General features: G+C 40.9%; 1 protein-coding gene across 7 annotated transcripts in view; it reads left to right on the top strand.

The window, feature by feature from the left end:
* Positions 1-14,391, top strand: part of ENPP2 (ectonucleotide pyrophosphatase/phosphodiesterase 2) — a 110,784-nt gene extending 96,393 nt beyond the window's left edge. For all 7 annotated transcript variants that reach the window (XM_042972775.1, XM_015534610.2, XM_015534609.2 and 4 more), the window contains 6 exons: positions 1,161-1,297; positions 2,558-2,693; positions 3,569-3,646; positions 6,774-6,906; positions 8,605-8,761; positions 13,791-14,391. In XM_042972775.1, the coding sequence (XP_042828709.1) occupies positions 1,161-1,297; positions 2,558-2,693; positions 3,569-3,646; positions 6,774-6,906; positions 8,605-8,761; positions 13,791-13,961 (812 nt within the window). In that variant the 3' untranslated portion in view covers positions 13,962-14,391. The remainder of the gene's footprint in view (positions 1-1,160; positions 1,298-2,557; positions 2,694-3,568; positions 3,647-6,773; positions 6,907-8,604; positions 8,762-13,790) is intronic.
* The last annotated feature ends 3,726 nt before the right edge of the window (positions 14,392-18,117 follow it).

Genomic DNA, 18,117 nt, shown 5'->3' with positions numbered 1-18,117 from the left:
TTCTACATTGACTGCTTGCTGAAGAAGCCACATTACCCAGAACAGGCTTTTGCTTTACTAGGTGTGGGCCCCTTTGCCTCAAGTCAGCAGTTCTACTTGGGAAAGGCTTGCAAAATATTCTCCGAAGAGTTTTCTCTGTTACTTGCATAGAATGGTAATACTTTAATTAAAGCAACATGTATACATAATTTAACAAGTGATTACCAGAACTGATTTTCTCTAATAAAAATAATCATAAACATTTTTTTTTGATGATAACTTAGGGAATTGTGAATTACCTAAGCCTCAATCTCTAAATATTTTGGTCCGTAGGACCCCAATTTCCAAGAATCTATGGAAGTTCTGACTTTAGTCTATCCAAAATGTGCAGATCAAACTCCAGGCACTTATTGTGGGTGTGGAATGAAGGTTTGCACACTAAACTTCCATCTCCTTAAAAGAGTAAGGTTTCAGACCTCTTTCCACCCCCCCCCACCCCCCACCCCACAAAAGGAGAGCTTTCTCTTGGAGGTCTACATTCTTATGGTCTTAATCGAGCTCTTTGGTAGCTGATGACCTCCCCTCTCTGTATTTAAAGCACCCTCTTGAATGCCCACTTACTTTATCTATACATGTTCCTTTAAGTTCTTACCTAAAGAGTTTTTCTCCATGTGACAAATCTGCTTACTTTAAATGCTCATCACTACTCACTGTTTATGCTGAAATAATGCATTATTTGAGTTGCAGTTTGCAAATAATGATCAAAGAGTGCCTTCCTCTTAATTAAATCATTGGCTAATTTGATGAGCCTTTCCAGGGGTCAAATGAATTAATTGTGTAAAAATCACTCCTATTGACTTCCATTCAGCTGAATCGTTTAAAAATTTCCTATATTGTTTCATTCCTATACAGATTAAAATTCTTTACAACTAAAGACAGTATTAAAATAAATATGGCATTTATATTATACTTTTGATAACTGTAAGATTTGACCCATGCTTAGGTGATCAGATAAACCACAAAGTGTTAGGGGAAACTAACTTGATTAAATTAAGAAGAAGGAACTACACTATTAATAAGTAAGCAAGCAAATTATGGACAACTTGACTCTTCCAATATTTCTTTCATATTTAATATAAAGTTTAATGTGTGTTTAACACAATTTTTGTTCTCTTTCCTAGAGCGACACCTCCTCTACGGACGGCCTGCAGTGCTTTATCGGACTCGATACGATATCTTGTATCACACTGACTTTGAAAGCGGTTATAGTGAAATATTCCTAATGCCACTCTGGACGTCATACACCGTTTCCAAACAGGTCACTGAAAAAATTGGGGCTTTGGGGCTTATACTCTTCATGCGATTACATTCTTTGCATTAATGTAATGATTGCTTGCTTAACAGAATTTTGTCTTAGAAAAGATTTTAATTTATCTTGAAGAAAGAAATTTTATATCGAATCTATTACTGAGTATTGTTTTTAATCTTTATTTATTTTTGAAGGAGAGAGAGGCAGAGTGTGAGTGGGGGAGGGTCAGAGAGAGAGAGGGAGACACAGAATCCGAGACAAGCTCCCGGCCTTGAGCTGTTAGCACAGAGTCTGACGCGGGGCTTGAACTCATGAGCCACAAGATCATGACCTGAACCAAAGTCAGATGCGTAACCGACTGAGTCACCCAGGTGTCCTGCAAAGTATTTTGAATTAGACTTTATTCAATGTTCTTCTAAGAGCTTCATAGGAATATGTTAAATTATCAACGTATTAAAGGAAGTATATACTAACGCTTGTTGCTTTTCCTCTGTTTGCCATTGCCCGATAGTTGCAGAAGCCGCCAAGATTTGACTGTTTGTTTTAATAGTTTATTTTTTTAGAGCAGCTTGAGGTTCACAGCAAAATTGAATAAGGACAGAGAGTTCCCATATACCCGTGGCCCCACACATGCACAGCCTCCCTATCAACATCCTGTTTTTTAATAAAGATTTTATGTTGGGGTTTCAGTTTTGGTGAAGATGAGATAGGTAAGTTTATATATGGAATTAGAAAAGTTTATTTGGCAGTTGAAGTATGTTTTTAATTTCTGATTACAAAGGAACACTTCTACTGCTGCAAACACAGCTTCTTGTTTGTTTGTACGGTGTGCATGTACATATGCCCTGGTGCACAGATTTCTATGCAGTCTCTCTTTTTATAGAGGGTATTTCTATATTTTTTCTTAGAGTGTTATTTTTTAAGGCTGTCTTCCATGGAATCCCATCCATTATTTCAACAATGCAATTTCTGCTTTATATATTATGGCTTTACTTAAGACTGATAAAAGTGTTCTGCCACTAAGAAAAAATAAGATTTTGCAAATTCCTGCCTTACCATATTTAAAACTGAAGCCTTGCTGGTTTTTGGGGGGGTTGGGTGAGGAGGCCTCGTTTTAAGGAGTCAGCGTCCAAGTATGAGCTACAGTAAAAGCTAGAGGGGTTTGGGTTCTGGCTGTTCGTAACAGAGCAACGTGGTTTTGGTATTTCCTTGTTGGTTTGGCATGGTCTTTGTGATGGCATTGCTAACTACCTCTGACTCAACATGCAGGCTGAGGTCTCTGGCATCCCTGAGCACCTGACCAACTGCGTCCGGCCTGATGTCCGTGTGTCTCCGAGTTTCAGTCAAAGCTGTTTGGCCTACAAAAATGATAAACAGATGTCCTATGGATTCCTCTTCCCTCCTTGTAAGTTTTAGCATATCAGGATCTGACCATTCTAGAGGGATATTATTTCGTAGAATCTGGACTGTTAGGATTTCAGTGGTCTTCTTCAAGAGGAGCACTCAAGAGATTGAAAAATTGAACTTCTATGAGATACTTCCAAAATTGGTCAGAAAACAGACCACCTTTCACAAATCCTGTTCTCCAGAATTCTGAAGTGCAAGGGAATATATAGCGTGCCCCTCACATCATTAATGGGAATCTGACAGTAAAATGGTATATCATTAGGACATTAATGTTTTAAATACTAGAGAGGTGATATCTTAAGAATATGGGAAGCCCTGGGGCTCCTGGGTGGCTCAGTCGGTTGAGCGGCCCACTTTGGCTCAGGTCATGATTTCACAGCTTGTGAGTTGGAGCCCCGTGTCGGGCTCTGTGCTGACAGCTTGGAGCCTGGATCCTGCTTCAGATCTGTGTCTCCCTCTCTCTCTGCCCCTAACTCACTCACATTCTGTCTCTGTCTCTCTCAAAAGTAAATAAACATTAAAAAAATATATAAAATAAAAAAAAAAGAATATGGGAAGCACTTTAATTATCTCTCATTACCTTGATGACATTTTTTAAACTCTAAAACCTATATACATAATACTTAGTAGACCCAAGACAAGGTAGGAAGAAAAAGCATTGTAAAAATTTGGGGGAGAAAGCTATTGGTGAAGAAAAGAGATTGAGTGGGAGGGGAACTGGGAAATACTGTTTAAAGTAGGGAATGAGTAGAAATAAAAGAGTAGTTCTATACACAATTCACTTCAAACTGTTCAGACCATTTTAGTAGATTACATTTTTATTGATGTTGATTTTGGGAACTAATGGACACTGTTTGTTTGCCTAACATTTAGATCTGAGCTCTTCACCGGAAGCTAAATATGATGCTTTCCTTGTAACCAATATGGTTCCAATGTATCCTGCTTTCAAACGTAAGTCTGATATTTACCTAGTAAACTATTATTTATGAAAAGAAATATTTCTAAATTTACCACTTACCCTTTCTACCTCTATATTAAGTTTGATAATAATATATTTCATGTGTCTAGCCTTTGTAATTGTAGAAGAACTTTAACGTAAATTCTCTACTATTAATCCAAAATATGAATCTGTGAGGGAGGTTGGTGGGTTGTTTGTCTCTTGTTTACAATTAAAAAATTAAAGTCACAAGACATGACCCAATTCACGAATGATAGAAACTGAACCAAACCCAGTTTGTGTTTTGCTTCTCAACTGGTGCTCCTTCTATTTCAATGCTCATTATATTGGTGGTTAAGAAGGGTCTTCTTTTGTTTTGGAGGCCACTTGATGTTTAACAACACTTACGTTTATTTATTGAATGTTAAAGTAAAAGCCACCAGAACTTTCCCCCTTTAGGGTGGATGGTAATGATGTATTCTGAATGTTGACCTTGAAACCCAGGAAGAACTTTAAAGGATCTTCTGAATCATCAGAGTATTAAATTCAGATGGTCTTAGGGCTTTGTAAATTATTTTAGTTTCTTTGAACACCCATAATGTCTTTGTACGTGACGTAAATATTTGTGGGTGAAAGTGATGCCGTGAATGGTATTGGCACAGGGAGCCCTGGTCCAAACACTGACTTCCCTGGAGTCTGACAACTAGCTATATAATTACAGAAATGCTATTTAACCTCTCATTTACAAAATTATGAGATTTTATTGCATGACATCTATGGCTTATATGGATATGATGTAATTGTCCAATGGGATAATCCATTTTCTATTTCTGATAACAGATAATTCACTCATTTGCCCATCCATCCATCCACCCATCCATCCATCCATCCATCCATCCATCCAAAGATAGAGAAAGCATTATGCGATAATTTTTACCTCCTTTTACTGTGAGGAGACTTATATTCTTATAGGAAAGGTAGGAAAAGGAAGCACCTCTACCTACTTCTACTTGGCAGAGGACCACTGGTTGTGTTCCAGGACTCTTGGGCTGAAATGAAGTGTCAGATTCAGAATGCATGATTGTGGAGTGTCATCTCCAGCGGCAAGCCTCCAGAATTTGACATCAGTGAAATGGCCAACATGGTTTAGAGGAAAAAAATGTTTATTTGATGTCCTAGTTAGTAAGTGGAGGTTAATTCAAAGGTAGAATCCATTGCTTAAGCGTGAAAATTTAAAGAATGCTTTTAAAAGGCAGTTCCCTAGTTTTTTCTTAGTCCCAACTGAGAAACGTTTCAGAAACCGACATAGATAGATTTGTCATAATATTACATGGAATGCATCTTCATAATGTCCACACATCAGGGTTTCCTGAATTTCTTTGTTCTTTGCTGATGCTTTTTTGACCAAGCAGCAATAAAGGAAACACACGGTACCACCCTGAGGCTGGCATGGCGAAAGGCCTTTCACAGAGGGCTCCCTGTTCTTCCCTGGGACTGGTTTTCTCACATGCCACGTTTCTGTGGGTTTGGCCTTTTGACTGTTCTCATTGTTATTTTTCTCCCTTTCTGCCTTTCCAGTTTTTGTGCTTAACATTCGAACTTTTCTCCCATGGTCCTCCTTTCTCTCTTGCAAATAATTATCTGTGGTATTTTGGCTCCGGTGGACGGCTCTTTCTGAGTAGAGTATCAGAGGGTCTAAAGAATGGTAGAAGCACTAGGGAAAAAACAGCCAAGTACTTTTTCACAGGGGGAGATAAGAAGTGATAATAGCCCAAGCCTCACAGCCCTCATGTAGAGTAGCACGTAGTTCAGTGAAACCTAACATTTCAGAACCAACTCACTATTCGCATTTCCTGTCCTCTGTCATTCCCTTCTTTTGCCTTTCCTTTCTCCCCACTCTGTTCCTCTCCACTCCTCTCTCTGCTTGACTATAATATTACCTGGACCTAATGTGGACAAGGAAGTCCCCTCCAGAGGTGATCTTGAAAATGAGAAATGAGCGATGGAGAAGAAACCAGAGAAGCACAGATAAGGGAGTTTTCCCGATGAAAGGAAGAGAAAATGCAAAAGCTTAATCTGAAATGAGTTTGGCAAATGGGAAGACGGGAAGAAAGCCATGTACCAGAGGGGGAAGGGGGAAACAGAGTCATGCAGGTAGGCAGGGGCCACGGTGCAAGGTTAGGATTTTATTCTAATTGCAGTGATACATCATCTGGAATGTTAGAAACGGGAAGTTGGAAAGAGTGTGACACATTCTGGGTATGGTGTAAAATGATCCGAGTGGCTATTATATAGTGGGCTGCAGGGAAGAGCGAGGTTCTCACTGGGAGCCTGGGAAGTAGTCTTTTGTGGTAGTTCTTTGCAGAGAGGATAGTAATTGAGACCGGGATGGATGCAGTGAAAATAGTTGAAAAGTGGTCAGATTTGGATGACGGGGGTGTATTTCAGAGGTAGCACTGACAAGGCTTGTTCACGTGTGTAGGAAAGAAGGAGCCAGGTCAGGGATGACTCCTAGGATTTGGACCCGAACATGTGAGTGAGTGAGTGTCATTACCTGATGGAAAAGCAGGGAGTTAGAGCAGGATTGGGAATGAAGGCCAAGAATTTTGTTTAGATCATTTTTTTGCCAGACATGGTCATTAGGTCAAGTGGCCCCTGAAATGGGTGGTTGGATAACATGTCTGGAGCTCCTTGGGAGGGTCAGGGCCAGAGACATAAACTTGGGAACAAGTATATCTATGAGATCATGAAGGAAGAAAAAGTAGATTAAGGCCTTTTTTTCAGTTTCTCACAAACACTGTCCTTCCTCTTTCGACCACACGATTCCCCTTGCCTGTTCTGTTTCCGTGTCTTTGCCTGTAAAGCATCCACTTATCCTTTAGATCTCAGCTCAGTACCCACTTCATTGAGGAACCCTCCCCCGACTTATTGGGCTGGGTTAAACTCCCCTACTGGTGTCTCCATGCCTTTCTCTCTGCTCGTTCATAAATGACACACACAGCTGGTACTTCAGGATGAATTCTTTTCAAGAATCGCAGGAGCTCTACTGTCTCTTGGCTTATGACATGTGGCTGATCCCAGAGAGAATTTGACCAAAGCAAGGAGTTTTGATCATGAAGAACAGATTTTTTCCCCCCGCAGGAGTCTGGAATTATTTCCAAAGGGTATTGGTGAAGAAATATGCTTCAGAAAGAAATGGAGTTAATGTGATAAGTGGACCAATTTTTGACTATGACTATGATGGCTTACATGACACACAGGACAAAATCAAACAGTAAGTTTGTCTTTTCCACTCAGTGTGTGTTTTTAAATTCTAAGATCTCATTCAAGGCTCTTTTTCAAATATTCACGTACTAGAGAAGAGCTGATAGACCTAAAGGCCTTTGCTCTTTGAATCTCCTTGTAATTTCTTCAGTGCTTTTGGACGCTTGATTAAATGTCTTATTGGTGGTTGGAATGGAATGGAGTTTTGTGGTAAATAAATGTACTTTTCCATTCCATGAGAGAAAAGTATCAAAAGATTTTTTTTTAATTTGTCATTTATTCTTTATCAACTCGTCAGTGGAAAGATGATAATTTTCCCTCATCTCCATTATTTGAGGAGACTTTTGGAACCCCTTAGATTTCCGGGTCAGTATATCTTAATAGGAAATTCCATGGAGACTTTTGTAAAATCTAGTTGTTTCTACCCTTCTCCGTGATGCTGTTGGGGAGATTATAAAAAGATAAGGCATACTTGCTCAGAAGGAGCTAACAGTTCAATGGAGAAGGGAAGTAGATACAAATATGACAAATTCATAAGAAGTCATTTAATTTTATACATGTGTGAAACAGAGGGGCACAAATGATGAGAAGGTTTAATTGTGATTTACAGATAATTACGAACAATTTTTTTCATACACATAATTAATAACATAGGAATTATCTTACTCCCTTTCTAGTCATCCATACGAGAAATGTCAACTTAATTGTACATTTATTTTATTGCTGATCATTGCTGTAGTTTTTTTTTTTTTTTTTAATTTTAACGTTTATTTTTATTTTTGAGACAGAGAGAGACAGAGCATGAACAGGGGAGGGGCAGAGAGAGAGGGAGACACAGAATCTGAAGCAGGCTCCAGGCTCTGAGCGGTCAGCACAGAGCCCGACGCGGGGCTCGAACTCACGGACCGTGAGATCATGACCTGAGCCGAAGTCGGATGCTTAACCAACTGAGCCACCCAGGCGCCCCTCATTGCTGTAGTTTTTAACCAAAATTATCATTTTAGCCATAATTTCAGTATTTTAAAAATGATTAAAATTAAGATAATAGAGAACCAGGTAAGGAATTGTGAGTTTCTGCACTTCAGTTTACTGGAAAAGATTTTTTTTTTTCAATCTCTACGCTCATCACTAGCTCATTAGTCCTTAGTATTTCCTTGAGTGAATGAGTTTTCTCTACCAAGCTCAGCATCTCATTGTAGTTTGAAAGGGCTTATTATTGCCCCAGCTTCGGCGTCTCCTGCCTCAGGTCCACTTTATACAATGTTATGCAAGTTCTCTTCCTGAAACATGGATCTCATGATGACTCTCCCTGCCACAGACACCTTCAGTGAGACCTTACTACCTAAACAATAACACCCAAATTCCACAATGTAGCCCTCAGAACCTCCAAAGTCTGGCTTTTATTGACTCTTCCAGCCCCACATTTCTACTATCTTGAGCCGTTCATTGTGTCCAGCGTCTGATCCTTGGTTCAAGCTGTTTTCTTTGCCTGGAGTATCGTTTTCACTCTGCCAAGTTAAGAGAAAGGGAATTCCAGGCAATAAAAACATTGGGTTCAAAATACAGAAGTGGGCCACTTTCTTAGAAGTGAAAAATGATTCAGTTGAATGGAAGTTAATTTTCGTGACTTAGGCAATGTTCGTGGGTCACCATTTAAACAAGAAAGCTATTACATGTGTGGTAACTTTATTTTTCCTTCCTGTTCCAGGTATGTGGAGGGCAGCTCCATTCCCGTACCAACTCATTATTACAGCATCATCACCAGCTGCCTGGATTTCACCCAGCCTGCCGACAAGTGTGATGGCCCCCTCTCTGTCTCTTCATTCATTCTCCCTCACAGACCAGACAATGAGGAGAGCTGCAATGTGAGTTCAAAGACAGAGTCCTTTAAAATGATTCATCTTTGCTTCTTAATTTATATTCCCACCATTAAACTCTTATACACTTATTATAAGACGTTTGGACTATACAGTAAAACCAAGTGGAAAGAAGAAAAGACCTTTGCTTATCACCTCAGAACTTTGTGTTCGAATGGCTTTTGAATTTTCAGTGTAAGGGTGTGGGGAGGCATGGAAGTGTGCATTCATTGTAGTTCCGATTAGGTGTTTGATTTTGTCAAATGATAAAATGCCCAAATGTTTTTGGTTTTGCAAAAGACATATGTATTTTGTAAAGGTAAGATAAAAATAGCAACATTTTGATAATTGTTGAAACTAGATAAGAATTCACAGGGGTTCATTATATTATTCTTTCTACTTTTGCGGGCATTTGAAAAATTTCTATAGTAAAAACTTTTTATAAAGACACATAAAGATGGGAGTATATACTTTATAAATCAGATTTTTCATTTGCTGCTAGTTCTGAGGGCACTTGTAACAGGTCACCATTCCCAAACAGCGCAGATGACACCCAATACCCTTATTCGTAAGTGGAGGCAGCAAGGCATCACGAGAAGGCCCCTGGCAGGGGGGTGGGAGCCATGCAGTGTGCTCCTGGCCCTCTCCTCTTTCTGCTTACACTCAGGGACACATCACATCACTTCCCCAGATCTCTTTGATGTGACAGAAAGACTGTGCTCCAAGATTGATTTTAGAAGCAGTAACCTCTATGATTTTGCTTTATAGAATAGCAGGAGCAGAGATACAATCTACAGAAGAGGATCTTAGTCAGCAAGCACTGCTCAGTTCCTAAACTGTGTGTGGTGCTCTGGGAGAAACAACAGTGTGTCAAACATAGGCACTACTCAAGGCAGCCTGCAGCAGGGGGGAGCAGAAAACAGGTGCAGACTTTGCTACCCTACAAGGCAAAGAGCCACGAGAATAGCTTCAACAGAGGTTATCAGTTTCATGGGCAAGGTCGATTTTGGACTAGGGCTTCAGCTGTGGGAGGAGACTGAGGCTATGGATGTTCAGAGCAAAATAAGGGATGCAGGACACAAATACAAAATTTGAAATATGGCCAAGATAGCTAATTAAGCTTGACCAGAATATTGGAATTGAGGGTAATAGGGGGAGATAAGGTTTTTAAAGCTGCTTGGAGGGTGCCTGGGTGGCTCAGTCATTAAGCGTCTGACTTCGGCTCAGGTCATGATCTCACAGCGCTTGAGTTCGAGTCCCGCTTCAGGTGAGCTTGAGCCCCGCTTTAGGTGAACGCGAGCCCCAGGTGATCCCTGGCTTCTCTCTCTCTCTCTCTCTCTCTCCTCTCTCTCTGCTCCTCGCTCACTTGAGCCCTCTTTCTCTCTCAAAACACACATAAACACACACACACACACACACACACACACACACACACAAAACAAAAAACAACCCCCCCCCCCAAACAAAACAAAACAAAAGTTGATTGGAATAAATTTTAAATTGAAGTAGTAGTAATAGAAGCCGTAGTGGCAGAGGTAAGAATCGCTACCATTTGCTGAGTATGTGTTACCACCCAAGTACTGGGCAGGTCCTCTCCATAGATTATTTCTAATCATCTAATTATCCTGAGAGGCAGGTATATGTGTTATTCTCCCCGCTCCCATTGAAAAGTTTGGCACATTGTTACCTGGTTAGTCAGTAGGAGAACAGAACTGTAGATTCAAGTCCTCTGACTTCAAAAGCCCATCCTCCTTAAAATTTATCAGATTTCCACAGTAGAACCTTGGGACCTTAGAAACTTTCTTATTGCACAAGCATTAAATAGCCACGGAAAATGCTGGTGCATAAGAGCAACATTTCAGGGCTCTCCTTTAGGGAGATAAATTTAAGTTGGAAAGGGTCAAGCCTGGAGTTCAAAGTCCTTTGGCAAGATTCACGGGATTGAAGGAACAGAACTGGAAGTGAGGTTGTGGTGTTGGAAATGTAACAAAGAGAGTAGAAGGCAGCAATATTATACTGAAGGATCAATAAGATCGTATGATAATTTGGTAGGAGGTGGAGAGGCAGGGGAACTGCAAGTGAAAGGCAAGCTGTTGTCAGCTTATCGACTTGACCTTCTCCATTTTGATTCTTCGGAAACACGAGGGTGGCTAATGGTGTACCAGGGGGATGTCATGCCTCTGTATAACATGATCTACTTTGTTTGAACTTTAGTTTTCCTAAAAACTTATGGAGAGGTAAAAATTTGTGCAAAAAACTAAACCCATATATTATGGAGTGAAATTCACAATTGCCTTGCACTTTTAAGATAGAGACTGCAAAGACATTTCAGACTGATAGCAGGTCATTTAAGATACAGCTAGATTCCTGGCGAGTATGTGTTCAAGTTTCTCTGTCATCAGGGGAATTTGGTGATGGGACACTGAGTTCAAAGACATTCTTCAGTCACCCCCAAATTGTACATCTGACCAATGAAATCCACAGATGTCCTCACAGCTGTCTCCCTCCACTTTCTGGCTCCTGACTCTGCACCGAGCTTAGAGATATTTCTTGTAGAGTTCATGGCCAGCATGTTTCTTATTCTTATTCTGCCCACACAGAAACCTGTCCTTGCTGTGAATGTCACTTTAAAACTGCTGGGGCTTGGGGCGCCTGGGTGGCTCAGTCGGTTGGGCGGCCGACTTCGGCTCAGGTCATGATCTCGCGGTCCGTGAGTTCTAGCCCCGCGTTGGGCTCTGTGCTGACAGCTCAGAGCCTGGAGCCTGTTTCAGATTCTGTGTCTCCCTCTCTCTGACCCCCCCCCCCCCCGTTCATGCTCTGTCTCTCCCTGTCTCAAAAATAAATAAACGTTAAAAAAAAATTTTTTTTTTTAAATGAAACTGCTGGGGCTTGAATTCACAATCTTATGAGAAAGTGAGGAAGAAAAGGCAGGTGAAAAATAAATGTCCATAGCAAGAAAGATAATAAAGAAGTTCATGGGTGGGTGTTTGTTTGTTTGTTTGTTTATTTACTTATTTATTTATTTTTAAAATGTTTCCTTCTCTTCTTCCCTTGGTACACATGAACTTTTATTTGAATTTTATTAGTTTTGCATTTCACCCTAGAGTCTCTCCTAGCAAATACTTTTGTGGATTGCCAGCTAGCATCAGGCAGAAGATATTTTCTTCCTGTGTTGCATAGCCAGCATTTCCTAATGACTAGTGACAGGCTAGATTTTAGCATGTGAGAACCAGAAGAAAATGCCCTTCGAATGAAATTGGCAAATACTTCCCAAGGAAAGAACTAGCAAAAGACAATTTTCCCCCTGAATTCTTGTAATCCCAGCTGGCCACTATTTATATTAGGAAAAACCTTTTTACCCTTTGTCTTTACATTCAAATGACTGCATTTACAAGAGGAAAAATTAGACCACTGAAAAATCAAATAAAGAGTTGAATATGAAAATTCTCCCAAAATACAGCTTCATGCTTACTCTCCTTACTCTGAGGGGGTCCTGATCCATTTGGAGACCTCCTACTTCGTTAATTATATGGTCGCACTGAGGATTGGTCAGTACCGTTGTGGGCAGAGTTATATTTAGGTCTGTCTTTTCCTGTGAATCGCAGAGACCTTGGTTAGCTTGGGTTAGGAGGGTGGGGCATGGAGGGTTAAAATCCTTACTTCCCCAGCCTGCAAAGCAATTTCTTCCTATTTCTTCATTTTGCCTGGGATGGCCAGGCCTCAGTTTCCTGAACCAACACCCTCGTGGTACATATTTAGCACTGGCAAAAGCTGCTGTAGCTCCCTGTCCAGGTCTGTGTGGGTTGGAGCTTTCCGAGAAAACCCATTGCAGGTTCTTGGACTTTGGTGGGGAGTTCATTGAGACCACTGGTGGTGGAAGACCTGGGCGAGGGCATTTCTGAACATACTCAGCCCTGGACACGCAGCCACCCTTCAACTTGTGGAACAGCTCTTGAGGGCCATTGCAGTTCTGGGGGCATTTGGGAATGAAATTATTTGCAAAGGCCCTCCTGCCTCATGTCTACTAGTGAAGGTAGGCATTTCCCCCACAATTCCCAGAGCTCTCAGATCTCATGCTTTCTCTCAACTTCGCACCAAAGTGAAAGAAGGTATTTTTAAAATATAAAGGATTACTTGTCCTAAAGGTACCTTTTAATTTCAACTGAGACACAAATAAATTGTTTGGTGTGGGACATCCGGATGTCTTTCATCTGGAATTTGTGCTAATGAGACAGTCTTGGCAAGTAGCTAAGGCAGAAAGAGATTTCCTTCCTCTTCTCTATGATGTTTCCCTAATTTGTCTTTTGTTCCCCTTCTTCCTTTCTCTTCTTCCTACTTTCCAGGGAGCTGCTGAAGTCAGCATTATTTTCCTTGTGAGCCAATGAAGAAAGTCTAGAGAGGTCAAGTGGGTTGCCAAGGTCTCATAGCCAGGAAGTGGTAAAGCCACAATTCCAACCCAGGCCTGTTGGGCCCCCAAATACCAGGTGTATCTTGAGCTGCTTTAAGTTGAACTCATTATTTGAATATCAATTCATTGCAATTTAATAGATGATGTACTTGATATTGCAGGTTCTTCTGAAAGACCAGGAACGCACACGCGAAATTCTGTGCATTGAGCGTAAGCTCTTCACTTTCCTTAGGAGCCAGAAGAGCATTCCAAGCTGCTCTGTGCCCAACATTGCAGCTTGACAGCAGCGGGGGAAGAAAGTAATTACTGAATTCTCCAGGGCCTTTGGTTTTTGTAATTTGGATTTATGTTCTGAAAACCTATTGAGTCAAAGGCCCTTTCACACCACATGTCTCATTTATTTGGTACAGCTAATTGCTGTCAAAAATGTTAACAGCCAAGGACAGGTATTTGTGGTGTGTTACCAACAGGAATGTGGTAGAGTGGCCAGGGAGGCCAGGAAGGAATCACAGGCGCTGGCTCTGGGTGCAGGACTATGGAGGGGTCGTTTGTGGACCTGCACCAAATTGATCATCTGGAGAACCTCCTCTGGAAAATTGTGACTCTGATTGTATTCTGTTTCCATTGCAGAGCTCAGAGGACGAGTCGAAATGGGTCGAAGAACTCATAAAGATGCACACAGCTCGGGTGCGGGACATTGAACATCTCACCAGTCTGGATTTCTTCCGAAAGACCAGTCGCAGCTATCCAGAAATTCTGACGCTAAAGACATACCTGCATACATACGAGAGTGAGATTTAACGATCTGACCATCTGCAGTGCAGTCTTATCAACTGGTGTATATTTTTATATTGTTTTTGTATTTATTAATTTGAAACGAGGACATTAAAAAAAATGTTAGTGTTTTAATCCTGTACCAAATCTGACATATTACGCTTGAATGACTCCACTGTTTTTCTCTCACGCTTGATTTAGGTAGTCTTATGTTCCGAGTAGAGCTTGTAATAAATACTGCAGCTTGCATTTTTAGTGGAAGCTTCTAAATGGTGCTGCAAATTTGATATTTGCATTGAGGAAATATTAATTTTCCAGTGCACAGTTGCCACATTTAGTCCTGTACTGTATTGAAATACTGATTTTGTAAAGTTGCATTCATTTACTGTTAATTATGACAGACATATTTAAGCCTTTTAGACCAATCTTAAATATAATAAATCACACATTCAGTTTTTTTCTGGTTTTATTTGGCCTTCATTTCACTTATAAATTAGAGTGTTTGCTTCTGGTATATTCATGCATGAAAAGTATACATTTTCTGTATTGGGCCTTCTTCCTTGTTGAATATAATTCATATAGTCAAAGGAACATCCATGCTATTCAGCCATAGTGGCCTGGATGAGATAGTTTAGGTACACATCTCTGGGAAATCAGAAGGGCAGAGGGCAAGAGAACCAGAAGACCTCCAGAATACCCTCTGTCACCAGTCTCTTTTAAAAATATTTTGAATTTTGGAGGAGTAGTTTCTTTTGATAAGTTGATTCAAAGCTCTGAGTATTAAACTCAACTGGTACTATCTGAAGTATATATTCTGTATAAGGTACCAACCTATGAACCATGGAGGATATAAAGAGAAGTAAGAAGGTGGGGTGGGTATAGCTGTAAAAGTATAATTAACCAATTCAGGTAGAAAATAATAAATGCCAAGTGAAAAGTGTTAGTAATAATTAATATGCCAAGCATCTAAATGCTAGGTGGGGTGATTATAGATGGCCACAGCTTCAAATAATGAAACAGGATGAGGAAGTCATTCAGAAATTTTTCAATCCTTCTGATTGTGTCTGGGAGAAAGGATCACATTAGTGTCCTCATATCTCTAACAGTTGTTAGTCCTCCTTTTAAAAAAAGAAGAGGACTGGGGGCATCTGGGTGGCTCAGGCAGTTAAGAATCTGACTTTGGCTCAGGCCATGAGCTCACGGTGAGCTTGAGCCCCGAGTCGGGCTCTGTGCTGATAGCCCAGAGCCTGCCTCAGATTCTGTGTCTCCCGCTCTCTCTGCTCCTTCCCTGCTTGCACTCTGTCTCCGTCTCTCTCAAAAATAAATAAAAACATTTAAAAAATTAAAAAAAAAAAAGAGGACAGCATATTGCTTTGTTTTCATTATGTTAATTCTTATAGTTGCCCCATTTATGGTCAGTGAAGTGTGTTTTTAATTTCTATACAATTTCCTTTAAAAATCAAATTGTGGGTGCCTGGGTGGCTGAGTCAGTTGTGTCCAACTCTTGATTTCGGCTCAGGTCATGATCTCATGGTTTGTGAGTTCGAGTCCTGCATTGAGCTCTGCTCTGACAGTGTGGAGTCTGCTTGGGATTCTCTCTCTCTGCTCATGCTATCTCAAAATAAATAAATACTTAAAAAACAATAAAACAAAAGTAAAATCAACTTGTTTAAGAAGGAAGGCATTGTGTCAAGTAAAAAACACCTTACAACAGAAGTGGGGGAGACTTTACTGGGCATGGGGAAAAACCAGGAAGGTGGTAACAGTAAAAGTACTTACTGGAAAACAGCTGTTGGGATACATGGGAAGAAGTGAACACTCCAATGCTGATGACAGCTGTATTTATTGAGCACCCACTATGTTCCAGGCGTATCTCTGGCACTTCATATACCTTGTCTCTGAACGCGGAGAAACAAGGAGCTCAGGGAAGATTTTTATGGGACAGAGAAAAACGAGATTGGCAACATGGAAGAATGCTTGCATTGGGCTTTGTAGTTTGGGCTGGGGTGAGGGTATGGTGGAAATGAGTTGGAATATGACTTCTTATACATTTAACGGTCAATAATGATTTATTGGTGAGTTGCTACACTCCAGTATTTATACTTGCTATGGGGATGACACTGGAAAAGATAACCACGGTTCCAGATGTCATGCTTGTGACATGTGCTGTGAAAGAATTAAATAGGTGCAGAGAGACACAGGGGTAGAAAGAGAGGAGCGTTGTAGGTGACATTAAAGCTGACACTTGGAGGGTGAGAAGAGCTGGGACCAGGAAGAAGGGCATGGCCAAAGACTGGGGGTGGGAAAGATCTTGGAATGGGTGAGGATGTGAAAGGAGACAGGTATACCTGATATAGCAGCGAGGTTGATAGGGACCAGGTGAGTAGATCCTTAGAGGCCCATTGAGGCATTTGGATTAGATTCTAAGTACGGTGGAAAATAAAGAAGCCTCAAGCAGCGATGTGACGGAATCTGATTTACAATTTCAGGATGTTGACATAGATATGCGACAATTATAGTATGCTCTAAATGTAATTCCACACAAAATACACCTAATACCTATTAGGTGCCGTAATTCTGTTTCCCAGCAGCAACATTGCAGGAGAAGGGGCAGTTCTGTTTTTTATTAATAGTGGCAATGGTCGCAAGCTCTTTGCTTAGCCAGATTGCTAGATCACCTCAAATTGAACTCTTCTCAAAATAGGTTATACTCGAGGCTTTTGGGGTGAGCAGTTGCAAATTTAGTTGAGTACTTCTGCTCTATTTTTATCGTTAGGTCAGATCTTTCTTTCTCATGAATAAACTTCATATCCAGAGAGAACATCAACCAGTCTGTATTTCAGGTGAGTGGCTTTGCCGATAAACACATGTCATTAATTGTGGGGTTATTTACAAAAGTCCCTGAATGGACAGGGGCTCTATTAAAATGAGAACCGAAAGACTATTTTAAGTTGGGGTACTTGGTATTTTTTTACATGGAGACCTTAGTCCATTCATGCTTTCATTGAGCAAGTTGCCAACTGCTTGCTAGCATGGTGGTCCTGTTCTAGTGGATGGATTCAGAAACTGCCTCTCTAAAATGAGCTCATTGTAAACAGTGTAAACCAGGAAAGCAGCCACATAGTTTCCCAAGAGCAAAATCATTCTGAATTGTTTTTAGGAGAGTTGACTTAAAAAAAAAAATCTCTGAACGAAAGTAATGGTTGGTGCCAGTTGGGTTTGTACAACTGCCTGTGGGCCAGAGACCCCCAGTCCAGTGCCCATTATTCCTTGTGGTGGTTGGGAAGAGGGTGGCTGCAGTGAAGTCCAGATGATTCCTCCTGTTGGTATTTCTCTCACTTCAACTGTCTTTCACTACGTCTTTGCTGAGTCAGGACTGGGCTGCCTTGTGGGTGGGAAGTGGTAAAGGCAAAGGGAATTCTCCCATGGCTTTGAGCAGAGGGATTGTATGGGACAGTGAGGAACCAGATTTAGATGTTTGAGTTTGTAGGCTGGGGTAAATAGAGCAGTGCCGGAGGACCAACCACGTGTGGCAGTAGGTTCCTCTTTGGGCTGCGTTTCTAGGAAGCGCATGTGCTTGACCCCTCTTGGCAAGGATGTTCAGTTTGGGCTGGAATATAAAAATGGAAATGGTGCCCTTGCCCAATGGAATTTTGCACTCTGGTTATTGGGAGCAGGCAAAACTCCATTACTTGTGTGACACTGGGCACTGTTCCTTCCAATCCCTTCGGGTGGCTCTTTCCCTGCCTTTAGGTAGTTCCTCCCCAAAAGCCTCAAGTGCTGATTAGTGTTCGACTGAATACTCGAGACCCTCTGCAGGATTCTGGAAGAAGAAGACCACCAGCATTTCAGGGTGGAGGCAAGGTGACAGGCTATGAGGCCATGGTTAAAAGCTGGAGATTTGCAGTTACATGGCATTGAGTGATGTACACTCTAAATTTTTTCATCTGCAAAATAGTGATAGTAACGTCTACTTCTCAGAGTTGGTGTAAGAATTGTGGCAGGAAGTCTCACTGGAGTATAATTTGTTAAATTTTTCCCTTCATTTTTATCTCCATTTCCTACCAAGGAAGACATCCCCCTTTAAAGTATTTTCTTGGCTTTGGGTCTTTTTGCAGAGTAGGGGTGGAGAGCAGAAGCAGTCTGCAGTTCATGGATTTCCTGCCTTTTATGAATCAGAAAC

This window comes from Panthera tigris, chromosome F2 (assembly GCF_018350195.1).
Source record: "Panthera tigris isolate Pti1 chromosome F2, P.tigris_Pti1_mat1.1, whole genome shotgun sequence".
Lineage (NCBI taxonomy): Eukaryota > Metazoa > Chordata > Mammalia > Carnivora > Felidae > Panthera > Panthera tigris.
This window is presented reverse-complemented; position numbering and strand designations above follow the sequence as displayed.